The sequence below is a fragment of the Corvus moneduloides genome, chromosome 2, assembly GCF_009650955.1.
Source record: "Corvus moneduloides isolate bCorMon1 chromosome 2, bCorMon1.pri, whole genome shotgun sequence".
NCBI lineage: Eukaryota > Metazoa > Chordata > Aves > Passeriformes > Corvidae > Corvus > Corvus moneduloides.
The window spans coordinates 51,869,553-51,896,292 of NC_045477.1; the positions used below are offsets into that span (position 1 = coordinate 51,869,553).

Below are 26,740 nucleotides of genomic sequence, written 5' to 3' on the forward strand. Positions count from 1 at the left end.
GTTTTATTGAATGCTACCTTTTTAAGAGTCATATTGAAAACTCATTTTATAACAAACCAATAATTTAAGTAATGACTTGGACCTAGGTTAGCATTCGTAACTCACTGAGTGTACTGAATATTAACAGCAAAGGTTTTAATCAGTAACCGTTTTTCTTGTTACCAGTTTTTGTGAACAATTGCTTCAAGATTAATTTAACCAGCCTGATGAATTGTTCTCAATAGGTGGGCACATTCAGAAAGCTCAAAAAGAGCCCTGTAATCACAAGGAAGCCTGAGAACAGAGGACACATGGGAATTGAGGGCTGTATCCCAGCCCACACTGTACTCTCTGCCCCAGGGGACTTTTATTTGACCTCCTCTCCAGGATACTTTCAGGTCCCACCCTCACCCAGGGATTACTAGGTGTCTTAACCAGGTAAGCTCTCAGGAGCCAGGTCACTGTGGACATCAGGATGAGCCCAGACCACACAGGTTGGGTGGGCACAGCGCAGCAGGGCTAACTGAGTGCTTCACCTGATGGTTTGGGAACTGGAGTGGGAGAAAAGCAAAAGTATCTTGTGGACTGATGTCTTGTGTGAGTGTGTAAAACTTCATCAATATTTTTAACAATCACAGCAGTAACATAAAACAACGCATGACAACTTTCCTTTATTTCTTTATTCCAAATAAATCGGTTAAAATTAGATATATGGACACCACTAAAGGCATTATCATTGTTTAAAGGCTTTTAATGGGTTTTTTTTTGAGATCAAGAATTTTAGTAAGAACAGTTAGGAAACTTGGTCACAACACAATGTGTTTTGAAAACAGATTTTTATACTTAAACATGTAACTTCAGATTATGTGAAGGCATTAAACAGCTAGTTACTTAAAAGCAAGGTAGACCAGTTGCTGAAGGCATAAATTAATTTTTACAAAGAAATTATTTCTGTAGCACCAGTAACTAAGGTATGATGAAGGCTGTGTGGGCAAGGGGAAACTTGTGCATGTTGAATATTTTGACTTTACCAAGGACCTTGATGTAGTCTGCCACAGTACTTTTATAGCCAAATTGGTGAGTTCTAGATTGGTTAACTGGGTCATATGGTTGCTGGAAAATTGGCTTGAAGTGTGGTGATCAGCAGTATGGCTGCTTGACTCTGGGCTCAATACCTGAGCCAATACCCTTAATTCCTGACTGACAGCCTGGAAGACTGAGCACTCGCTCAGCAAATTTGATGATGCAGATGAGCTGAGAGGAGCGGTTCGTGTGCAAGAGGAAAGGGTGACCATTCACTGCTGGGTGTATGGCCTGGAGAAGCCTAATGAAATTCAACAAAAAATAAGTGCAAAGCCTAGTATCTGTCATGGGTAAAGTCCATGGATCAATACAGCTGGAGCAGTGTCTAGAATGCAATGTTGTAGATGACACAGGCTCCCTGGTGAAGAAGCTGCCATAAGCCAGCAACAGCTTGCAACAAACAAGGCTGAAGGGCCCCTGGGCTGCCATAGCAAGGGCATGGCCAGGAGCCTGAGGGAGGTGGTTCTTCCACTCCGTTGAGCACAAGCTTGAAGTGCTTAGCTTTCAACTCCCAAACAAGTCCCAAGGGCTGCATTAGGTCAGCAACTTGCTTTTGTTCAGGCTGGAGAAGAGAAGGCGTAAGGAGAGCTTAGTGCTGTTATCAGCTATGTAATATGAAAGTGTAAATAAGATTGAGAAGCCAAGGTTTCCTGCAGTGTGCATGATGGAAGGATATGCAATAGAGTGCGTATATATGGTGCATTTATATGCACCTGAGTGCATATAAACATGTTTGGCTTAGCATGTGTGGCAGTGCAGGTGGCTGCAGCCACCCTGACCTCTGAAAATACAACCGAGCCCACAATGCAGGGGTCATGCACCGAAGTTCAATGTCTCACTCCGAGGTTAGGGTGAGAACCTATAAGCCCCCAGTTCTGTGATCTGCATAGTTTTGTATGGTTGGTTCATGTTTTCCCCTCCCTGTTCTATGTATAAGCTTGTTAATATTCATTTTCCTCAAATTAATATGTGTAAGGTCTAGATAGTTCTGTCATACTCAACACCCCATTGGTTCCTTCCCCAAGTCCCTCCTTTGTCTTAATCCCATTGGTTCCTTGCTCTCAACCCCGCCTCCTGCCCAGTATCCCATTGGCTGCATCCCTTATCCCCGCCTTTTCTACCCCCACTATAAAATCCCTGGACACGTTCAGATCCTCCTGTCTTCGTCCCCATCCTTTCACCTCAACAAACCTTTTGCGTGGAACCTATACGAAGAGTCCCCTCTCTCTACTTCTTTGCCTCTGCCTGCACACCCTCCATCCAGGCCAGGAGTAGCTCCCTCGGGTGAGGAGCTCATCCCCTCCTGCGTCCTCCCTTTGTGTGTGTGCCACCAAGGACCAGTCGGGTTGCAGCTAGACCTCCAGGCTCCTTTTGTGGCTAGCGTGCAGCTGTACCTGACAAGTATGGGGGAAATATTGACCAGAGTCAAGCTGGGCAAACGTTGCCCAGAGGGGCTGTGAAGTCTCCATTGCTGGAGATAATCACAAGAGCACAACTGGATCAGAGTACTGTGCTCCAGGCTGGACCTGTTTTGAGCAGGAGGTGGATTACACACCTGGGGGTCCCTTCCAACCCACACCATTGTGTGGTAAGCTGGTCAGCATGTTTTTTGTAGTACAAGGTAGGTTTACCAGTTCTTTTTAAAGGATGAGAGATTTAGTCAGGGAATGTTAAAAATAAGACTATTCCAAGTTGGTTTTAAACCAGCATTAAACAAACCAACAAAAATACCCTTGGAATCTAGAGGAATCCATTCAAATACAGGGGTTAGGCTTGAAATAAGAACAGCAGGTTTTATCTACACAATGATGAAAATGCCAGAGATGGCAGTAGCTTAGAGATCATTAAAAGTAACCATCTCAAGACAAGATTTGAGACCAATACTGTAGCAGAGAAGACTTTGAATAAATTTGGAAATAGGAAGGCCTTAGGAAATCAGGTAGTAGTTCATGCACTACACAGCTTAGTAAGACTTCTAGGACTGCCATATATCAAAAGATGTTCAGTGTTCAAAGAAACAAAACCAAGCTGTGAACAGAAAGCCAGCCTAAGACAGGAGGTTTGGGGATCTTTAATATATAAAAGAGAGAGCTGAGATAAAGCAGTAAATGTGAGAAAGTTGTTGTATATGGTAGAGGAAGGGGGGAGAAGCCTATGGAGTTGCTACCCTGAGCCCAGGAAGTGGCAGGTGAAGCAAGGTAAGTTCAACAGCATCATACTCCCAGCTGTGAAAATGAAAAAACAATGCAGAAGGGAAGATCATGCATTTATCACATTACAAACTGTAAAATGGGGTATGCATCATTAAAAAAATAGTTTTCATCCATTTTGAAATACTGGATACACATGAAGAGAACAACAGCAGGTTGAGCAGGACACCACTACTTGCTTGATACATTTAGGTGTTTGTTTCCTCAGTGTGTTCCAACTTGGTCTCTTGAAGACTGTAACACCTTGATCTGAACTGTTGTTTTAATACAACTTTTTGTTTTGACAGTTTACAGACAAAACTAAAGGGTATGAGCTATATGCAAAACCTCAAAATGGGAGGGAGAAAGAAGATACAAATACCTATATAACCCTCTTGTAAATACACTTCATAGCAACAGAAATGCTTTTGCTGGTGTCAGGTCTTCATCAGTCTTTAACTGGTTACACAAGCTGGCAAGTGGCAGACTATAGTAACAGAAACTGTTGCAGTGTACTTTGGATGGAACTTTTTAGTTTGAAATATTTTAAGCTCTAGTTGATGAGCTTGTTTATACTATAGATAAACGCCAATACTGCTACTTTAGTACTTCTGAAGAAGTTCTAGTTTTTCCACTTATGGATCCATATAGTAGCTGAGTATCATAACAACATCAAGCATAGATTAGCCAATTTTATCTTTATTTTCATAAATCAAAGTTACACTTCAAGTGGTTAGATCCTTTCTTTCACATTTCTCACCCTAAGCATACACCTGCAGTAGCTACCACAAAATATGCACCTATTACCATCCTGACAGACTGTATTTGTTACTGTAGTTTTTCAATCTTCTACCAAGTATCACTTGCCAACAATAATTTTTAGTTATTTTCTCCATTTACATGAAATGGAGATAAACTGTAAATTGTTGGCATTCTGTCTGTTGCAGGTCCAGACAATATTAGAATGTGCAGCAACTCTAAAACTCAATAGTGAAGTGTTAAATAAGTAGCAGTGTCAAAGCATCTCAAGGATTCGGCATACTGAGTTATTTTACACTGTGCTACAAACAGATGACAAATCTACACAGTAGTGTCTATTCTACGTAACTCTGCATGAAAAGGGTTTGTCTTCATAGTCTTTTTAAAGACTTCACACCCTTGTGCAACTATGAATTTAATGGAATAAAAATGATGACCATTAGAACTATTTGTTCAAACATTAGGAGTCTTCCATTAGGAGGCCATGATATATAATCTGAATTTTTTGTGGATTGCCTGAAAAGTACAGAATGCATAGAATTTCCTAGTGCTCTCTATAGAATATTTTCACAGAAAAAATAATTAGGCAAAACCATACTTATCCTCTCTACATAAAAACCTGAATTTCAAAGAATCTTTGTATATTCCTTATGGAGTCAACTGGAAAATTAATTTTTCTAGACCTGTAAATACTCTCTATTAGAAGAAATGCTTGGTATCTTTGGTTTACTTATACGCTGAATGAGAAAAAAAAGTCTGAAAGGGAATGACTGCCTAGTTACCTGAGGTTCATCTTTCATTTCTCCTAACATGAACTTTGGAGAAGGACAGCTGTTTTGTAGGTGAAAAGAGAAATTCTCTACAAAACAATGAAACATAATGCTTACTTTAGTAGTGCATATTAAATAAGACAAGGCTGGATTAGTAAAAATAACTCTTAAGGATAGTTATAAAACCAAAACTGGTAATTTTACTTGTTCCAGAATTAGTAATCCTACTCTTTCTGTATTACCACCTTCTTTATAAAGTGTTACAAAAATATTCACAATAGTATTTCATATTAATCTATTATTTCATATATTATTCTGAAAAAGTGCTTAAAGAGGCAAGTATATGAACTGCAAACTCATATCCTTCCAGTTGCCTAAAGCCCTGATCCAGTTGTTTAAAGCCCTTGTTCAGTACAGAACAAGGAGTTGACAACTTTCATTTTTCCTCCTACAAATGCTCTTCCTACTTTTACATTTTCCTGTCATATTAAGTAACAGTTGCTGGAAAAGTACAGTGTGACCTGTGTTCAATCTCAGATGAGCAATGTAGTTACTTCTAAATAGGATGTTTCATCTCTAATGTAAGGCTTTGAGAAATATTTAATTGCTTTCATTTTTTACCCTTCTTCTCATTATCCAATACTTTATATTCATCTAGCACAGCATGGCCGGTTTCCTTTGCAGTTCTCTTTACAACAGATTTGATACCAATATGTTCAATGTTAAATGCTGTCACACCAACATTGATTGCAGAATTCATAGCGTTGTCTGTAGCATGGCCAGCATCCTCTCCATACCTAAAGAAAGAGAGTTTTGTAGGTTTGTATACTTACTATTTTAATCTTCACTGGAATTTTTTGAAAGCAGAAATTCAGGCATTACCAAGAACAAATAATAAGCACAGTGCCCAAATGTCTGAAGAATAAAATTAGAATTTATGAAGCCATTTGAGTAAAGGCTGCTCCTCCATCAGATCAATTGCTCTTTGAAAATACCAATATGCCTCTACTCTTTTTCTTCAAGAACCGTTTCAGTCTTTCTCCCTTTTCCCCCCTCTAATTTTGAAGAGTAGAAAACTTATCTATAGAATGACAAGAAGGGAGGGGAGAGAAGTTTTGTGCCATAAACAAAGATTCTTTTTCACCTAACTTCTTAGGTAAAATTCCTATACCCTCTGTATAGAAAGCAAACTATCCTGGGCTGCATCCAAAGCAGCATGGCCAGCAGGGCAAGGAGGGGATTCTGCCCCTCTGCTCTTCCTTCTCTTACGAGACTCCCACCTGGAGTGCTGCATTATACAAAACCCCAAAAGGCTAAGCAAAACTATCTTGAGGACACAATGAAAATTATGAAGAGATAAAAACCTTTGGTCTCTCCTGTGGGCTGTGAGTCCAACTTCTTTATGCTTTAGTGGGCAAGTTGGCAGTCTCATACTAATGACTCAATTGTGCACAGAGAGCACAGTGAAGGAGGACAAGAGTACAGTGAAAGCAGTAACTCCAACTGTTCTGGGTAGCCAGACATTTCCCCAGAGAGCACTGTATCAGAGAAACCAGGCCAAAGGGAAGTATTCTTGGTAGCATCAGAGTTACATTTTCCCTGTGCTTGTTACAACCAGAGGTTCTTTGAGGACCTCAAGATATGGCTAGAGAGAAGCAAAGAGTATCAAAGAATCCAAAAATCTGTAATATATCAGTACGGCAGCCAGAGCATGTGGCTGGAACTAACGATGAAACCGAATAAAAAGAATTTGTGGGCTTTTTGTTTTGCTTTTAATTCTCTGATAGAGCAACAGCCTTGAATCATCATCATCAGATTTGTAGGTCACAGAATTAATCTCACAGCAGAAGTATTTGTCCGATTAGTTTGTCAATTCGATTATTTTCACCTCAGGAACATCATAAGCCAGAATAGTATCAGTAAAGTAAGTAACTTCTTTTAAAATAAGACTGTAGCTTATCCAATGCTGTAAGACTAACAACTTCTTAATGTCTGATAACTAATTTTTTAGTCTGCCTGTCTGAATTGCATAATTTTAACTCTTTTTTAATACTGTGCAGATATATACACTGTATTTATTTAAACAGTTTTTAAAAAAGGTAGTAGCATGGGACTTTGGCAGAAATATTACTTCTGAAGCTACATTTTCCCCCAATTCCAATCAACATGCATATGATGAGCATCTCTTTAAAATTCCAACCACAAAGGTACTGCAGCTAAATTTTAGCCTTTTTTTTTTTTTTTAATTTAGAGACACTGATGGTGCTCCTTTAGCTTTGTTTCCATTAAGTGGCATTTAGCTCATTCACTGGTATTTTGAGTGGCAGAAATCTTTGTCACTGAAATAAAAAACAGCTTGCAAGAGGGAGATTATGTAGAATTTTAATATAATTATAAGGATGGATTTTAAAGATTACATATAAAATATTTTCAATCATACTGCAGTTAGCTGCAACAGGTAGTTACTTAATGTTTTTCACTCTTAGTGTCTGTTGTCTGCTGATCTCTGTATTTCCTATCTTTGTATCTAAAACAAAAACATTAATGTGAATTTATGTGAAATGAGTACCAGTACAATTCCTCCTGACATTCCTACTGCAAACAAACATCAGCAATAAACCACAACTGACTGGAACTTTGCTATTTGGCCTCCTATTTGAAATGCATCACAACACAACCCTGAATGCCAATCTGCTTAATACTGTATGCTGATGCTTATCTCGTTACCATTGGCTTGTAGCCTGTATGCACTTTCAGCAATCCTTTTAATATCTCTTTTGCTACACTTATCACCAATTCCATTTAAACTGCATGCTTTTGCTTACTCTTCACATTCTATTAAATCTACTGCCCTTTTTGTGAGGGGTGCATTTCATGTTTCACAGTTATTTCAATATATTCCTTTATTCTCCATAGCATCTTCCAGTACATGCATACAGCTTTCATCTTTCCATCATTTTAGTAACATAATCTTAATCCCAAATGTTACTGTCCTCTTCCCCCACTATCTTTTTCTAAGAACATTTGTATTTTGCAAGTTGAGGCTATTCTATTATTGCTATATACGCCTTAGATTTCCTTACAAAATTTTCTTTTTTTGTATCTCCTCACTTTAGCCAAACCTGCTGACAGATGAGGTTCTTTCATTTTTCATAAATTTAGCTAAGTTTGCATAAATTCAGGATTAGAGTTGAGAGGCTTAAACCAGTAATTTTTTTCATAATGGTATTATACCACAGAGCAAAGACATAAATCTGAGCATTACTTGTAACACAGCCTGAAGCTGCAATACTTCTACAAAGAACTAGAAAAATACTTCCTACAATCATTAAGTTGTTTCAGATTTTTGCATACAGGAGATGCTCATTACTGTGCAGTTACCACCTTATCACATGCCACATTACATAACTACAGCAAAGCAGGTATTTCAGTTAGATTCCCTACACTTTCATAAGCTTTTTTTCTGCCAGTATTCAGACACAACAACAGCGTGCTGTAGAAGATGAAAACAATAAAAACATAACTTACTTGTATTTGACCGTTTTTACAGTCTCAGTTGAAACACTTTTAGCAATGCACTTCGCTGCACTTTCTAAACCTTGCCACACTGTCGAAAACCCTGTAGAAACAATCAGCTTATTGGAGTTGATACCATTAAAAATACACAATTTTAAAAAGTGTAAGGAATTTTTACTACCTTGAACTCCACTTGCTGCTACAACCAGAGCACCATCAAAAGTAGATTTTCCATCTTTATCTTTCTTAAGGGATTCTGGAACTAATTTGCTGCCATGCTTCTTCACATGTGGAGCCAGCTCCTTTCCGACACAGCTCGCTATAGAACACACCCCTTCAACTACCATAAAACAAGAGTATGCAAATTATTTAGTAAGAACATAGAACATCCTTCTTTAAAGATCTTTACTCATAATTAAAAGGAAGATTCACTGAAGACATGAGTGGTGCTGTTATTTAAATATGCTTATTTGTAAGACTGACTTTAATCCAAATGTAAGTGCCCAACTGATACAGAGCAACCGTATTTTTCAGGTTCTACACAGCTCCAAATCCTAAGAAACAAGTAAGGTTGGCCTTGTGGCTAAAAAGTGCCTTAAAAGAAATACATACACATCTCACAGTCAAAGTTCAAGAAACTGTTTCCACTGCTTTATTATCTCCAACTTGCAGATACCGAACAAGCTGCTGCTTTCCTGACTTGTCTTCCATAGAAGTCTTTCTTACAAGCATTCCAGATCTTCAAAGTAGTTTTGTAACATCAGCACAATTTACTTTTAAACTTGGATGAGTCACCAGACAGTAAATATAAATATTATATGCAAATAAGTAACAAAATGAAGTTACTGAGAGCTGTTAGGGTTGCCAGGCACCTCTGAATACCAGGCCATTTCCATCTTGATATTTATACATAGTCCAATAGACTTGTTTCAGGTTTGTGTGTTTAAAAATATGCACACACATATCCTCTCGTGGTACCGTATGTTAGTAACCAGTGAGAGCAGAGCTTTTAAAATACATGGTTATCGACTTTAAAAAAAAAAAGACACCATTTTGAATTAACTGTCTAAAACTTTCAAAAGCATGTCAAACTTAAGACTGTACAGACTATTCTTTTAGGAAAGAAAAGGATATCTCAAGGCCAACTAATATGTACTAGTCCTAAAGCATATCTCTTGCAGGAGGTAACTACACACAAACTACTGATCTCTGGATTTTATCAGGTCAGTACCTCCTCTAGTTTACCGGCTAGAGAAACCAGCTTGCGTTTTATGAAGTTTTTATTATTTAAGGCAAAAATATTCTGTGAGATGGAAATTTTTTACCTAAGAACTGGCTGACTTTCACAGCTCCTCCAGTAGCCTGTTTTGCTACATGAAGTCCCTTTGCTACAGTTGGGTTGACTTCCACAGGCTTTTCTTCTGGTTGAATGTGCTCTCGCAGTTTAGAAGCTCCTTTGTGAATAGCTTTACCAGTGTATTCTGCTCCTTTCATTAGACCCCAGCTTAGCCAAGATGCACCTTCAAGGCAAAAATTAGTATGTACAATTTTACAGACTGTGATTCCTTCAGCTATCCCTCCTCTGCCTCTGCAACACAGGAATGCTTAGAAACATTCCTGATTACAGTCTGCAATTATATTCTCCCCTGAATGGGCTGGCGTAGAAGTCCTGCAGTAATTTCTGCACCTACACCACCACTTTTAAAATTAATTTTATTTCAGTTTAATCCAGCCAGCCCACATCCAAATGTCAGCCTAGTACAGTTACTCAGTTTTTTAACAGGTATGCAAGCACCAGCTGAATTAGAAGTGATAGCACTGCATATCTCAATGCTATGAACACTCATGAAAACACGCAACCCAACCCTGTAGCCCTTCTTGCAGATTCATACTTATTACAATCAGCTGGTGGTCATTAGTATGTTCCAAAGGTTCTCAGAGGAAAAAACTCACATTTATCTGCAGAAATCACAACAGACAACTGCTGTAATATGTGTTCATACAGAGATAAAATTGTTCTGTCACAGTGGTTTGAGTCACAGCAGGTGATACTCTAACAGAGTCAAATGAGGAGCCAAACTCATTTGCAATGAACAAACTGTTGGCCATGGATTTATATTCTGCATGGTTTTTATAAAGTTCATCAAGACATCAGTTAGATTATCAATACTGGAACTAGTGAACAACTACTTTTGACCATTCAGCTTCTATCAGCACACATGCATTTAGGTGAAAATACTGTTTAAATGTCACTCACATTGGTTTCTGTTCAACACAGTCCCCTTACTACAACTGTACCTGACAAGATTCCATGGGCAACTTTCTCACTCCATTCTGGTAACTCTTTCTGATCTTCTGCTCCTTCAGGTTGTGGCTGGATATGTACAGTCTGAGGCAAGTGAACTGCATCACTAGAGGCTTCTGAAGGCTAACAAGTGAAAGCAAACATTTGATCATCTACTTTGCAGCATATCATCAAGGTTTCTGGTTTAGATCACACACATCCATTACCAAATAATACTAAAGTTGTGCATGCCTTGGATAAGTGTACAGAAACTCAAGTTAAATTTAACACTCAATTACTTTTTCACAGAAATGCTACACATCCAAAAAAAGCTTACCAGAGAGGTCAGCTTTTTTGTATGCTTTTTTCATCCAGCCACAATGAAAAAATTTGCTTGCCAATGCACCCATATGGCCAAATAGCTAAGCAGGGAAAATTTCCACTACAAGTTCACTAGCAAAACAGGTAAGAGACTTGTCCATCTCTCATTTTTATCTTCTCAGACAGAAGCCAACTATCTTGTTATTCAGCATGAGAACTGCAGTCTTTGGTTAGAGAATCCAGCTGCACTAAAGGAATGCAGCTGTTCTGGTTGTTTTGTTCCTCATCCTTTCCTCCCAAATTCAAAAATAAACGAGATTATTCATGCTGTGTACTGTTGCTGCTTTTTCAGACTGGCACAGCCAAGAAAAACATCAAACTGTGCATGATACTGATCCCTTTTAAAGCTGGGTGGACAGGTTCTGTGTGACTTCATGTCAAACTCTACAGTTTTGGAGTAGATGTTAATCATTCAAACATAACAACCACCACCACTACAGGCCGCTTAGCACTTCTAAAAAGTGTAACATCACTACATGCAGTTCACAGACAATGTATAATTAAACTTTAATTACACAAAGCTGAAAAAAATGTTAACAGATTTAAGTTTTTGTTAAGAGAACTTTTCCAATGTAAAAGTAAATAAAACCCCCAAACATTTCAAAGATTGAAAACAGTGCTAGTTAATGACAGAAAGAAAAAACATTTTTGTTTAATCTAGAAGAGTCTAAATGAAAGCATTTATAGATAAACCCATAGGCAGAACAGAATACACAATATAGAATAGTACTTGCTATTACAATGGAATTCTTAAATTGCCTTGAAATATTTACTGGATATAGAAGCAGGGTATTGCACATAGCTGAACGTTGTAGTAAAACCAACATTAACAGAAAAGAATAGATTAAAACTTAGGAGGTTGCTACCCAGAAGGTTAACAATGTATCACTGACATGTACTACGTCAATTACTGCTTGACAAGGTGAAATCTGGTATTCAAGAAATGTCTTCAGCTTGAGACCAAAACACTCTGGGAACTGGGCAGGAGAAATTACCTCAATAAACAGCTGTAAGTAAAAAACTAACAAAAAACCTATTAAAAGACCCAAACTATGTTCCAGATGTAATTTAGTTACACCACAGGTTGGGTCATTATATAGAAAACCAGTCAACAAGACTTCTAAGATCTATACTAAGGAGCAAAACTGGATTCTCTAATTAAAGACAGGTGAGTCAGTACTACAATCATACTAAATATAGTTGTCAATTAGATCCTCATGAGTACTGTGTAAAACAGACACATTAAATGGCTCTCAGACTAGGCTTTGGAATACTTGTGCTATATCACAGTTTTTAAAACTTCAGAAATATGCTGATTTGAAAAATGTGGCAGGCTGCAGTAACTTACTTGGTGTTTGACAAGAAACCAAACAACAACAAAACAAAAAAGCCACCCAACAAAAAAATAATCACCGGACACAGCATACACAGCTGCTGTCAATCAAATCAGCAGTTTTAACATGCATTTCTCTGACAAGTTTGGTTTTTTTTTTTTTTTACACTAGAGAATTTTGGAATGTCCTGGCATTTACCTGGACTTTGTGGCCAGACCTCTGTTTAAACTTATCTCCAAAATGTGCTCTCTCAGTTGCTGGGAGCTCTGAAGGTAACCCTACTCTCTCATGGGATCCTGGCACCTGTGATATTGTGTTAGGGAACAGTAACAAAAACACAAGTTTTAGAAAAATAAGGAACCAATGAGATATCAAGTTTGAACTACTTCTACGCAGGAAAATGACAGAATTTTATCCAGGGAGTCAATATCACGTGATTCTGTAGTACTTTCCCCTTTTAAGTAAAAATCTGTGACCTCCAGTGCTAGTGAAATTCCCTGCTGAACTCACTGGAAGTTATACCGTAACAGAACTCTGCCCTTGCAGGATGCTCCAAACCGGTCCTTCATCATCGCTGCTTTCACATTTTGGCAATTCAACAAAATTCTTTCATGAAAAGATTTAATCACGCTATGATCTTTTAAATAGTTAGTGATTACCAGTCTTCCTGAAATGATGCTCCAGTGCTCTTACAGTAATATTGCCCACTTTGCTTCAAGTCACTGAATTTTACTGCACATTTGTTAGACTATGGGGAGTTATTTGCTATTTTCTCTTCCTGTCAATAATTTACTGCAGTAAGGCACCAGATTTATCTATTTTGAGATCTCACTGGAAGATTTTTGAGGTACATACTGTTTTCTCAGATCTTCTCTGAGGTGGCTTAACATTTTTGAACTCTAAACATGTTTGGGGATGATATTCCAAGAATGGTATCATCAAAACTACACAGAGAGTTGTGTGCATGCACACACGAGGAAAAGCATGCTTTCTCCTGAACACATAATTTCACTTTGGGTCCTGTTCTCTTTCGGAAAAATAGAGAAAATATAAATAATTGTCTCAAATTTCACTCTGTGCTTACAATTTAGTATTTTAAAATTTCTGTTAACTCATAGGACCTACAGTTTCATTACAAAGCTGCTTAATCTTGGCTACTTTATCTATTTCTCACTGACAAGCTTACCAACCAAGACAAAAATTTGTCATTGTACACAACTAAATGTAAATGTGAGAATATATTGATGATTTACACTTTTCCTTATTGGCTTATAACAGACAGGTCAGAAATTTACCTGGACTCGTAGGTCAGACATCTGTTTCAAGAGATCCTCAAACAGCTCTCTGTCAGCTGCTGGAAGTTCTGAAGACAGCACAACTCCCACGTAGGACCCTGGTATCTGGGACATTGTGTCAGGGAACATGTAGACCCCAGTATTGCAGCACAGAACAGGAGACTGGTTACACATTAGAGGATACAGCCAGTCACAAACCTAGGAAAGGCAAGGAAAGAATCAAAGGATACTTTTAAAAAGAAAGATGAGCAGAGCATACTGATAAGCCCCATAAACTTGATTTTCCATAAAGTTTCTAGTGGAACCTTCTAGTGAAAGGCTCCCTGCTGATGGCAGTGGGGTTGGAATTAAATAATCTTTACGGTCCCTTCTGTTTGTAAAACCCAAAATGATTCTATGATGAAAAACAAAAAGCCTTAGACCACCTTGAACAAAATAAAAAAGAAAAACAATCCCCAAAAAACACAACCCATGTGTTTCTGGAACTATCACTCTTGATTAGTTCTGACAGTCTAATATAGAGAAAATACTAATTTTTACAGGACTGTAATTCAGGCTGGTACCCTCTTAATTGAGGTCTCATCTTGAGGCCCACATGAAAAGAACTGCCAAACAAGTCAGGATTCACAGCGCCTGTACCACCCTGGAGATCTCAGGACAGGTTTATATGACAGGAAAAACAGAAGTGTGTGGCTGTCACTGGCCTACTGCTGAAGACTGCTAACACGAGTGGAGCTGAACCAGTAGACCCCAAACCAGCCAATCTTAGCAGTAACACTGAGATCCGAAGTCAGAATCCAAACCAGAAACACCATGTTTATTACAGAATGTGCCCACATGAAGCAAATAAGGACTGAAAAAAAAAACCCCATCTTTTTTATTTGTAGTTCTGAGTGTGGATTAACAAGGACCCTCAAATTTCAAATTATCAATTGTCGTAACTGCAATACTTTATCATTAATTGAGAATGAAGCAGGTAGCATCCAACTCCATTTTATACTGATTTGTTATAATAGGTGAATCAACAGGTCTTCTCTATGTGAGGAAAGAAGTCAATTTCACGAAATGGAAAGATATGTTAAGTCAACTCCTTTACATACTGGAATTCACCAGAACAGTCAGCACTTGAAAATCTTGGGAAGACACAGAGGTGCTTTTCACAGAAAGTTGTAGAATTGTGTACTTGAAGAAAACCATGTCTGCAACACCTGTAACATCCTTCATATTATCACATGGATATTTAGGCTCAGAAGAGCAAGAACCTAAGGGGATTGCCTGTTAGAGTTTTATGACAGTTCTTGAAATTTTAATTAAAGGAGAAAAGTATTTTCCTGTTACCTGCAGAAATGCCGGTGGACGATTCTGAGCAGCTTCACTATCTGTATCCAAGAATTTCACGATGCGCAGATATCCAGGATATGAAGGAGCACTAACCTGCCCATCAGGAGTCACAAAAAATATCTGTACTCCTTGGGGAATCAAGATCAGCTCATCTGCATCTACTCCCAGGTTTTCCAGGGGAGGTGGCTGAGTACACTTGTTGTTGTAGTAGTCCTCACCCACAGAAGAGAACTCCCCAGAGTCTGTGCCATAAGACACAGTGAAGTGGCCATTGGTAGCTTGAGGCGTATAGGCAGGAGGTGCTTCGTTTGGCAGACAAAGAGGTTTTGCAGATGATGGACTCACAGCTGGAATTTGCCCCTGACTCACAGCTCCAATACTTCCATCTGCTGCAGGTGGCTGACTTGGTACAAACAGAGAAGTAGGGGCAGGGGGTCTTTCTGGCTTTTCTTTGGAAGGAATGGACGGGTATAACTTGGGCACCTCAGGAGGGGTATCCATCGTAGCAGGACTTGCTTGTACAGGTGGGGTGTCTTGCTCTAGGCTGCCGAGTCGAGCACGAACATTTTGCAGGGTCTCCCTCATCTTCTGTTGCATTTGCCTGGCAGACTCCCACTGGGACCCGACACACGCAGGACCCTCTGATGGAATGCTAACTCCTCGGAGCAAGTGGTCAAGCCCCTGCTTATAGTAACTTCTTGCCTCCTGCTTCTGACCCAGTTCATCTGTGTTCAGTCCTTTATTGATGAAAGTAAAGGCTTTCCTGTACTCTTCATTAATGGCTTTAATATTTGCATCTTCTTGCATAACCGGATCCTGCAGTTGTTCCATTACTGCAAATTAGAATAAAAATCAATAAGAATACACAGAGAGAAAGCCAAACAATGTTTACCTTAGAATAAAATGTCTTCTTAATGATGACCCTACTGCATGTATTAGCAGAATTGTGGCTATCTCCTAATAACATTCAGATTCAGTTGACATGATTCCAAGACAGCAAGGAATCTATAACCATTAAATCTAGTTACATCACAGATATTTATTTCTTAGAAATCAAACATCAGAAGAACATAGACATGCCTGATACTAATTTTTCCATCTTCAAGATCAGTAGCAAACGAGGAATAAACAAGTCAAAAAATCTAACTTTTCCAAAAACATCTCTAAGGTATTAAAAATTCAGTTACCATTTTGTCTATTTAAATAAAGGCTGAACTTACAAACAGTGCATTTCCATTTGAATAATTTAAGAGAAAACACTCAACAGATTTTGAGATCTTGGTCAACTAACATCAACACACACAACTGAAATATTTTGAACAGTTAAAACTGTGCTTTACAAAATAAAACCATGGAATTACTTATTTCCTTTACAGTGTTTATAGAGAGAGAAAAGGCAATTGGTGTTTTACACCCCTTGCTCCCCAGTGACAAAAACTGGAAGGACCAATATGTACAAAAGATTGCCGGTTCTAGGTCTGTTTTGGAATGTATTCCTCAAACTGCCTCATGTATTTCAACTGAAGAGCAGAAAAGAATCCAGTAAGTTTGTCTGAATTCTAAAATGTGTAAACTCATTGTTTTAGCTGTGCAGATTGTCGGTCTTGGCCAAACACAGGAAATACAAATCATTAATTCCAATGAATTTGGAATTGTTTTGGGGTTTTTTTGTGGCAGCCTTGAGAGGTTTTGGCTTACCAAGGCAATACAACAAAGGCTAAGAGATTGGATTAGTCTCTACAAATATAATGGATAAAAAGAAGAAAGTAAATCAGTAAAGAAAAAATAATTATTGGGAAAGAAAAAAGAATGAAATCCAAACTTGCAATAAAATCCTGAAATAGTACCTACATTGAAGTTTACTTAATGTCTCTTCTTGTTTTAGTCTAACTATCAACAACCTAAAAAAATAATCTGGAAAATAATCTTCCTCTACACCAACAAAAACAGAAACTTAAGAAATGCAGGTCATGAAAAGATTTTAAAGAGGCAAAGATGGAATGCTGTGCTCTACTCCCACGCTCTTTATAATCAAGATGCAGACAGCATTTATGTGACTGATGCATCTGCAGTCACACAACAGCAGTGCCATGTAATCTGGAAGGCATCTGTTTTTATGATGCTACAGAATCCAATTTAATGTAAAAGTCAAGATATGTGGTTTCAGTCCAGTAATAGACACGCAGCTCGGAATATGACAGGGATGGCTTGAGAAGGCAGCCCAGTGGAGTGGGTCAGCAGCCACTCAAGCCACCAGGTTCACTGCCCATCATGTACCAGATAAATTTTGGGCTGGAGGAGATTTTTCTGATTGTTTGCAGTCACTTGTTGCCATGAGGCTCAGCATCTTTAAGCTAAAGAAAAACACTGGCGTAAGTGTATAGTTACTAATCACCAAGGACGTCACCTTTAGAAGTTAAAAGTATGCTCCTGACCAGCACAACAGCAAACAATTACAGTAAAAGCAATTGGAAAGAACTCCTTAAAAGGTTGTGAATATAGCTGGATCCTTACAGCAAAAAAAAACCTAGTGACTGCCAAACCACATCACTGTGTGTCAACACTTGTATTTATTATTGAAAAATCCACTTTTCCTTGTAAGAAGGGTATGAAGGTGAAACCCAGTTTAACAGTAAAGACCTCTGATTTGAGAATTGTAGGTTCTTAAAACACAGAAAATACTTAGAAGACTGAGAAGGATAGACAAGTTTCACTTACCATCACTGTTTTCTTCTTTATGAGCAGAATTTACAGGTTTAAGATTTTTAGTGCCTTTATCTCCAATGCCGTATAAAGTCCTTTCTTAAGGCTTTAAGTAGATTATTTATTTGTGTGAACACACCCTGCAGTACAATAGTCCCCTTTGCTCCATGTTTATTGATTTGGTTTTTTTCAGGGTGAGGCTATTGCAAAGATACTTTATAGATTTCAATCATTCATTTGCTAGTGATTGTTAGCATATAACAAGAAGAGACATCAAGTAAAATCCTAAGTACATTTCAACTTAATATTTCACTAATTTCCTATTCACTGTATAGTTGTCATACCGACAGCAGCACTGTTCTTGCTAAATCTCAGTCTTTATAGATACCAGAAGAGGTCTGTAAGAGAACGGAGATGTCAGCACCATCAGTGTCCACAGAGGACTAGTGCACAGCAGACCTACAAAAGCTGTCTCAGCAACTCTGATTGTCTGAAACATCCCAAGTTCTCAGTGTATGTGCAGCATCGCTACCTCCAAATTATGCATTTGTTTGGCAGAGCACTTGGAAATGGAGGAAGGACTTCACAGTAGATTTCAAGCTAACTACGTGCAACTAAAAGTCAGCCCAAAGAACTGAATATCACTCATTCTTAATAATTCATTAAAACTAATACAAAAGAATGGATGGTATTAAATAAGCTTATCTATTTGTTCCCTCACAACACAAGAATAAATATTCTCTGAAACAGAACATTTAAGTAGCAATCTGATCACATCATCCAAGGAATATCCTCATTAGTTATTATTTTCAGTGTATGATCTTTATGCAGTATTTAAGTGTCCTGCATGTTTTAATATTTATCTGTAATCTACTTTAGTACAATGCTGAATCTTATTTCCTCTGTTTTAAAGCTGTAATGAATGGAAAAACGTGTAATACTGAATATTAAGAGCACTGCAAGCCAACCTTTGGTCCTATGGCCAGTTCAGATCAGCCCAGATCTGTACCACTTAGTGCTAATTAAGATTTAGTGGAACATGTCTCAGAGAAAGCCAGTCCAAAACTGAGATAAGAAAAGAGCTAAAGGGCACTGTAGATAATCACAGATCAATCCAGCACTTGAGCCCTTTTTCTTTTATCAGTCCAGATATACTCTGTGGTTTTAAGTGACTTGACCAAGGGAGGCTACAGTGCATCAATGAAACTTGAGTTTAATTTGATATTGCAAGCTAACATCTCACCCATCCTTCCTCTAAAACAGCAAAGCCCACTTAATTAAAAAGCAATGTGTATTAACAAAAATACAGGTCAATGGTGGATCTCACTGCTAGACTGTAAACATGAAGCCTAAGGCTTATTAAGAGGATTAAACATCCTGACTGACAGAGGTAGGGTACACTTTCCAACTCACTATTTTTGAAGGAGAGTAGGGGAGGAAAATGCAAAACAAATTTAAAAAAAAAAACCAAAACTAAAACACTCTTAATCCAAGAGTTATTCTTATTTGTCAACTGTTTTTCTGTCAGCCACCAATTAAGAGGGACCATGCAGACACAACTGTTTAAGCCTTATTTCTGTATGAAAAGAGCAATTAGGAAAGTATTAGTAACTTTCAAGAATTTAAAGAATTAAATGTTATCTAGAATATAAACTAATAGAAGCCAGGTACTAGCTCATAAATTTACCTTTTTATGCTTTTAGCTTATTTAAATTAACTTGTTTAAATTTGTTTAAAGAAGCCCTTAAATTTTTCATGAAGTGATGGCCTACTCCTAGTTTTTAAGCAAAGAAAAAAAGTTCATAAGGCTAGATAGTATCACAGACTAGACAACAGAGGGAGTTGGTGATATAAGAGTAATTCTCACTCTCTAAATCACCAAATACTTCTGTAAACACCCATCATCTGACATTTCAACCTACATCTTCTTCTCGGGCTGCTATCCCATCATCCAGACAGCATATCTATTTTCCTCCTCTACTGCTGCTTTAAGATGACTTCCGTCCAAATAAAAGAACTTCCTTCCTGGCTCCTTGGTCTGCACCTCCATCACATGCTCTTACCACGGAGCTTTTAGGCCCCGGGTGCCTACTTGTCACTTCTCGAAAATGGAAAGTGGAAAACCAGTAGGGCAGATAATGCCCTTCATCTCGCAGCTGTGCTGCCCAGCACTGACGTGTTTCGCAGCACCCAAGTACAAAGACATTGTACTACCATTCCAAAGGATTCCACGATCATCATGGAAAATTTAGTGTTATGTAAGACTGCTATTTAATACTGTTTCATTAGCTGCGTGCCTGCCGGTTTCTGATCGCTACCAACGTTCTTCCAGATTCGCGAAACTCAAAACTGTCTGACAAGAATCTTTTAAAAACAAAACAAGAAAACAGAATAAAAGGAGCAGTTTTTCGACGTACTCTGACAAATAACCTCTCAGACGTTGAATGCATTATTTACCATCAGGGTTACTTCAACCTGCCCTGCCCACGGCCCTCCCCGCCGCTCCCTCCCACCACCTGCCCGCAGGGGCTCCCGGCTCCCCAGCGGCACCGCGGGGTCCCGCGGGGTCCCACGGCCGCCGCCCGGTCTCGGCCCGCTCCGGTGCCTCCCGCGGCCTCCCCCTGCCCGCCCCGCTCCAGCCAGCGCCCCCCGGCTCCGCAGGGAGCCCCCGACAGCCCGACCGGGCCCGACTCCGCAGCCGCCTCACCGAGCAAGGTGCCTCCACCGCGCTGAGCCCAGCCCAGCCCAGCCCCGCCTGCACCGCCCCCGCCCGGGCCCGGCGGCAGCGGGCGGGGGCGAAGGGTCGCGGCTCTGGCGTCACCCGGCGCGGGGCTGCGCGGTCGGGGGCGGAGCTTTTCTCGGGTAATGAATAACGCTGAACCCTGTAGCCTGGGGTTGGGTGTTACTGCGTCGATTTTGTGGGGTTTCGTTTTATTTTGGAGGGTTGCTTGTTTGTTTGTTTTTATGAGTTGGGTTTTTTTTTTGGGTTTTTTTTTTTTTTGGGGGGGGAGGGTTGGAAGGCTACACAGAAGATTGAAAATGCAGAATTACAAAGCAGCACGTCTCATACCGTATGCATACTTAATTTTTTCTTTTTTTCTTAAATGCTCTTGATGTTTGGGAGAAATAGACGTCTGCATGTTGATTTTCACTTCACTATAATAATTAATGAATAAATTTTGCTGGGAACATGGAAGATCACTTCTTTTTTTGTCTTCTAGTTTCTGTGGCTCACACCACTATTTAGGACCAATGTGTCAAACTGAAAAATAATTTATAGCCCCAGTGATACCAAGCTGATTTTTTTCTGTTGTTTTTCAGTAGCCAAGTGACTTTGCCATTTTTAAGGAATTGAGTTAGTAATTTAAATCCATATATGTCTTTATCTTTTAATAAAAAGCTGTAACTCTAGTTAGCTGTATATGTGTGTACGTGTGTGTACAAAAGCACATATACCCAAATTCTAGTTACGGAGTTGGCATGAGTACCCAAAAATGGAAAAATAAGGGCTAAAAGCTATTGTTCTGAAATCTCCCCTTTCATGTCATGTTTTCACATTTCATTTTGACTGTCACTTTAATTGTGCCAAAATGGCAGGCTGCACGGTTCAGGGTTGTATTTCCAAAGGTGGCTGTCTCCAGGTGAGACTTATTTGCCAGCCTGGGCAAGCTGGAGCTGGTTGCTGCCCTAAGTGCTGGGCCATAGGAGGGGTGAGCTGCATTTGTGCACTGGTGCTATGAAAAAAACCAAAGAAAAATTATTTCACTAAACATCCAGCGTGTGCCGTAGAACATCAATGCTCATGTTCTCAGTCAAACTTCCAACTTCTCAGTGAAACAGCTGCTCAAATTTCTGGATATAATCTGGCAGTATATTACTGATGTGCAACTTTGATAATCAATGCTAAAAATCTTCTGCAGCTTGACTTCCACATGGAAAATTTCTAGCCAGGTTAAATCTAGCAAAGGTGCATTCCATGGTGCATGACTCTTTACCTGTGCTAGCTCTTCCAGAACTTTCTGGGATCCAGCCCTGGTAAGGCATTCCTAGGTACTGTATGTGAGTACTGGCCATGAATCAACCTTTAACACACTCAGGACCACAGACCATAAGAAATTCACAGTAAATACTGACTTTAGGTAGTGGCAGCCCAGTCCAGCGCTGCCCTTGGCAGATGGGTTTACCGCTTAGCTTCATTTAGCTCCAAAGTATCTCTGGAAATTTGTCACATGTTGTGGTTTCCAGCATAACATTTATCTAGGAATTCTGTGTTCCAGACTTTTCATGTGCCCACTCTTCAGTCCTTTTCCTGCTGACAAGAAACAGAGAGCAACATGAAAGAGAGACAAGTTGTCCACAAATCAGGGAGAGTTCCTCTTTCTGAACAGCAGCGATGATGAGAGACAAGCTGTCCACAAATCAGGGAGGGTTCCTCTTTCCAAACAGCAGTGAGGATGATATTTGTATATGAAAGAGTATGCAGACAGATGAGGGTTTGGACTTGTGGAGAGGGCCCTAAACAGTGGTAGGCTGCGCTTGGGTAACTAGATGTCACTGAATTATGCTATGTGCATATAGGCAAAGTTTATAAGGAAATAAACATTTTTATGACAAAAAGTGGCACTCTTGACACAGGGCTGCAGGACAATAGAAGGACTTTTTAATTCTTTTTAACTATGCAGGGGGCACCTTTGCCAACATTGTTTTGTGGTAGCAGGCCTTGCGAGGTCCAGAAGTTGATGAGGGGCACAGCAGCATCACAAGCAAGGGAGGGATGAGCTGGACAGGTGAGCACCTAGGCTGCCTGGCTGTGCTCTGAGCTGTTATAGGAACCCATGGGCACATGTGCCCTGACAACCTTTCCTTTCACCAGGTGCTGCTCTGCTGTATCACCCCCCACCCGACAGGGCAGCTTATATCTGCTGTGAATTTATAGAAACCCTAGTACTTTTGCTTTAAGTCAGAATTAGACTGAGGGCTGAATCACTATCGTGACATGTTCCCACCTACAGCTATAGAAATAAACTGCTTTTGCCTCACCTGAATCTGCAAGTTTTAAACTGTGTGGTTTTTCTGCAAGTCATTTCAACATCATTTGTAAATGGTAATTCTGTTTATGGTAAGCTATATCTTTAGTGATTCCAATCTTAACAACCACTGTGAGCTTGCTTAATTTGTGTCTGCACTTTCATAAAAATAATTTCCCCCAAATATCTCATTTTTATGGTTTAATAACATAAAGTTCTATACAAGCTAGGCAATAACTGTGAATATATCTGTATTAAGGTATATAGGCATGTATATATATCTCCAAGTTATTTAAACATCACAAACAGTAAAATCATTGAGGGATCTCAAACTGATCTGTAAATGCTAACAAACCTGGGGGACTGTGGCTATGAGTAAAAATTATGTGACAATTCTCCCAAACCAGTTACTCATATGGAAATAAATTTCATTGACTCACGCCAAATGCCGGTATGACTGTAACCTGGTTACACATCCAAAGGGAATCAGGCTGCATAGACAGAGTGCTTTTAGTCAGCAGCCCCCAAATCACTGATGGCAGCACAATAAATCACTGTTGTGTGGGTACAACTGAATATGTAATTATTCCACAGCTCCTAACAATAGTAAAAACTTTTGTGGTAGATGAATAGATGATCTCACTGTGATTATTACCTTTTTTCTGACTTCAAACTCCATGATCATTTGCAGATAAATTGTCCTGAGGCCAAGCGAGGAAATAGCAATAACAGCTGTCTGACAAAGGTAATATTGCACCTTTTTAAAATTACGACAGCCACTGACCTCAGAATGAACTGGCACTTTGCTAAGGTGCAAGAACACATCTTCAGCATCTCTGTGCAGTGTTGACAGCCTTGAGCTACAAGCAGGGATAATGCACTTACAGCAGACAAGTATGAAACATCTGGAAAGGCACCTACTTCCTGAGATGATCCCATCTGGGATGCCCAGTCCCAAAGGGTGGTGGAATAACCTGGCTGTTACCAGTACAGCCCTGGGAAGGAGGAGGCTCTAATTCAAAGAAACAGATCAAGGTCCAGACAGCATCTGTGCACTGCATTTGGCCGTGTGCCAGGCTGCTGCCATCTTGTGCGAGGTTTTTCCCTGCCTTTTGCTGTGAGCAATTATTTGCATGTGTGTAATCACTAAATGCTGTCTCCCCAGTCTTCTGTATTCTTGTGTTATACCTGCAGAGCAAGAACAGAAAACCAAGACCATCTTATGGGACCCCAGATTTAACAGTTGCAACTGTCAGAGATAATACAAACGTGTTCCTCAAGTCCAGCCTAAGGAAAACGTTTCTGGAAAGGGGTCAAAGTACTCTTGGAGGGTCTGCTAAGGGGGTAGCAGTGGGAGAACTAGAGAGACAGATGATGGACCAGTTAAAGTTGACTGGGAGTTCAGTTTGTTTATTCAGCAGTACATAAAGTAAGTTGACAAAAATGGTCAGAAGAGGAAATACCAGGGAAATACCTGGCTCTGTAAAGACTAGTGGTAACAAAGGTCTTCTGTTGGATGGTTTATAGGTGCCAGGACAGACCACAGCAAAGCTGGGTACCACAATACTCAAGTTATTCACACATGCTGATACAATACTGAGATGCTCGGTTCAGAGGAAGGATAAATTCAAATGCCGATGAAGTGAGTATTCCATCATTAGGATTTGTGGCACTCGGAATAGTGAATACTTAATTAGAGAGCAGATATGTGTTTTCCAGAATGATTTTACATATTGTCAGACTGCAGAAAGCAGCAGAGGTGTTGAAATACATTTCATTCAGCACCAAAGTTGGAAAACATGCTGCTATCAAAAAAGAGAGACTATTGAGGGGCACTTTGCACCTCGTAAGTGCAGGAGTGAAATTTTATACAACTAATAAATAATACTGAATTATGAAATTTATCCTGGGTTTCTTGGTTGTTGTTTTACAGGTTTTTTGAAGGGGGTGGAAGGCTACACAGAACATTAAAAATGCAAGATTGAAAATGTAAACTTAGAAAGCAGTGCATCTCATACTTCATCCATAATTAAATAAATTTTTTAATACTCTTGATGTTTAGGAGAAACAGAGGTCTGCATGTTGATAGCACTTCACCATAAATTATTTTCTCTGGGAACATGAAAGGTAACTTCTTTTCTATCTTCTGGTTTCTGTGGCTCACACAACCATTAAGCACTAATATGTCAAACTGAAAACTAATGTATAGCACCAGTAAAATCAAGTGTTGCTTTTTCCATGTTTTTCGGTGTCCCAGTGGCTTTTCCCTTTGTGATAAATTGAGTTAGTAATTTGATTGCATGTCATCTCTTTGTCTTTTTATAAGAAGCTGTAATTCTAATTAGCTGTATGTGTGTGTGAGTTTGTGTGTGTACAAAAGCACATAAACCCAAACAGTGTGCTATTCCAAAATTATATTGGCAGAATTAGGGCCTTGTGTATACTGTATGTAAGAATAAATTTCATCAAGATTTTGCTACAGATGATGTGGGAGAACATCTGTTTTCCTAATGATATAGATGAGTCAATCTGCGACCCTGCCCATGGAAGTTCTGGCTCGTCTTCTTCTAGTCTCAGCTCTTCTCAATCTGAAATTCAGAGCAATCTCCTGTTTCTTGAATTGGAATGGGTCTGAGGGCTGTTATTTTGTAAATAACAACATGTTTTCTTGTATCTTTCTTTGATGACTCTCCTATTGGCCAGTCTTTAGACTAGAGAATTCTATTAACTGGTCCTGTGCAGGGATATATGCCATATTTTGTGTCCTGTTTGGCATGGATATATGAAATACTAGATAAAAGATATCTGATTATGTAGATTTCCACTCCTTTTATGTTTAAGGTGTGTCTGTCTTTGAATTGGTTTCACAATCTATTTGGAGTCCCACTCTGTGTGTGCTAGATGAAGTAGATTTTTTTTCCTCAGGTGGGAAATGGATAGGTTTCCCAACAGCTTTGTACTTAGAGACTGTGTGTTTAACTAGGTGACGTATCTGTCCTGTAATTACATCCGTTTTCCCCACCTAGGAAAAAGAATTGAAGAAGTCATATATCTCTATTTGTTTTGAAATGCAAGCTCCTCAAATTGATGGGCAGGAGCTCAACCAGAGTGATTGTAGTTATCCACTGAGTAAACTCAAACAGCCTGGCTCTGCCCATCTCTGTACATAATGCTCTGGATGAAATGTGAAAATTAGTTCTAGTTCCCAAGTCTAGGTGCTGAGACCACCCATAGCCTTCTCAGTATCAGAAAGAGTCCTGTGCACGTGTCTTCTGTCTCCTGATCCTTTGGTTATCCAAAGAGGTGTTCAGTGGGATGCTTGGTGGATCAACATCTTGAGCATGCAATGATGTTCATCCCAAAGAGCCTCCATACACCCACGGCAGAACTCAAACAGTACTATGAGAATACTGAGGGTCTAGCTGACACTACATAAACACTTCCAAAGAGTTTATGGACCAAACATAATAATAAGGATAGTTCTTAAACAAAGTGTTTTGTAGAAATGCTGAATTTTGGTAAATAAACCTTGAGCTGGAAAGTGGATCTAGACTTCAGTTTATGTGTGTGGTTTTAACTCTATTATTAAGTCAATTTATCTGAAGGCATGTATACCTTTGAAAAATAAAATCCTGCATTTGTAAAATATGTCATTCACAAGGCTTGTTCACCATCAGATGCAATAATTTTAACCTTGTTGTTCTTATTCTTTCAGTTTGCAGTCAAAATAGTACTTTATAATACTATAATTTCTTTTAAATAATGAATGCTGCAGTCAACTGTATAAATTGTCAGAAGTACAGTTGGAATTTTTGTATCTCTATTCTGCTCTATTCCAAACTGAAACTGAAAAGGTTTGTGTCTAGCAGAACTGGACTAAAGATATGCTGATACTGTATAGCTAGATGGCAGCATTCACGTTGCTTTGAGAAAAGCTATAGTTATTTGAACGATTTGGCTCCTCTGTTACAGTTAAGTGGCATGGTCCTATTCTGAAATGTGCTGCCTGAGAATGTCTGAATAATTAACACATCTGAAAATCTGACCATTTCATTTAGGTGTCTAAATTGGAGATTTAT

The 26,740-nt window shown here is 39.2% G+C and overlaps 1 protein-coding gene and 1 long non-coding RNA gene across 4 annotated transcripts; one reads left to right on the forward strand and one right to left on the reverse strand.

Moving 5' to 3' along the window:
• Positions 1-644: 644 nt before the first annotated feature.
• On the reverse strand, positions 645-20,428 carry SPART (spartin). 3 transcript variants are annotated; one of them, XM_032099607.1, is made up of 10 exons: positions 20,407-20,427; positions 20,342-20,376; positions 14,929-15,764; positions 13,591-13,788; positions 12,494-12,598; positions 10,595-10,724; positions 9,622-9,816; positions 8,478-8,636; positions 8,309-8,399; positions 645-5,577 (listed from the first exon to the last, which is right to left on the reverse strand). In XM_032099607.1, the coding sequence occupies exons 3-10, from the start codon at positions 15,760-15,762 to the stop codon at positions 5,391-5,393; spliced, it is 1,899 nt and encodes a 632-aa protein (XP_031955498.1). In that variant the 5' UTR covers positions 15,763-15,764; positions 20,342-20,376; positions 20,407-20,427; the 3' UTR covers positions 645-5,390. The 3 variants fall into 3 exon arrangements, with proteins under 3 accessions (XP_031955498.1, XP_031955496.1, XP_031955497.1); XM_032099605.1 differs by lacking the exon at positions 12,494-12,598 and having other exon boundaries at positions 20,407-20,425; XM_032099606.1 differs by lacking the exon at positions 8,309-8,399 and having other exon boundaries at positions 5,446-5,577; positions 20,407-20,428.
• Positions 20,429-20,470: 42 nt separating this feature from the next.
• Positions 20,471-26,309, forward strand: LOC116439701. Its single transcript, XR_004238245.1, has 4 exons — positions 20,471-20,705; positions 23,353-23,406; positions 24,189-24,303; positions 24,595-26,309. It is a non-coding gene; the product is annotated as an uncharacterized LOC116439701 (long non-coding RNA).
• Positions 26,310-26,740: the final 431 nt, after the last annotated feature.

Excerpts from the sequence above, each read along its gene's own strand:
- SPART (XM_032099607.1), bottom strand. The coding sequence starts at position 15,762 with ATGGAACAACTGCAGGATCCGGTTATGCAAGAAGATGCAAATATTAAA. Across the intron at positions 10,725-12,493 it reads GGTCTGGCCACAAAGTCCAG|CCTTCAGAAGCCTCTAGTGA; the intron begins GTAAATGCCAGG and ends TTCACTTGTTAG. Across the intron at positions 9,817-10,594 it reads TGCCCATGGAATCTTGTCAG|GTGCATCTTGGCTAAGCTGG; the intron begins GTACAGTTGTAG and ends TTTGCCTTGAAG.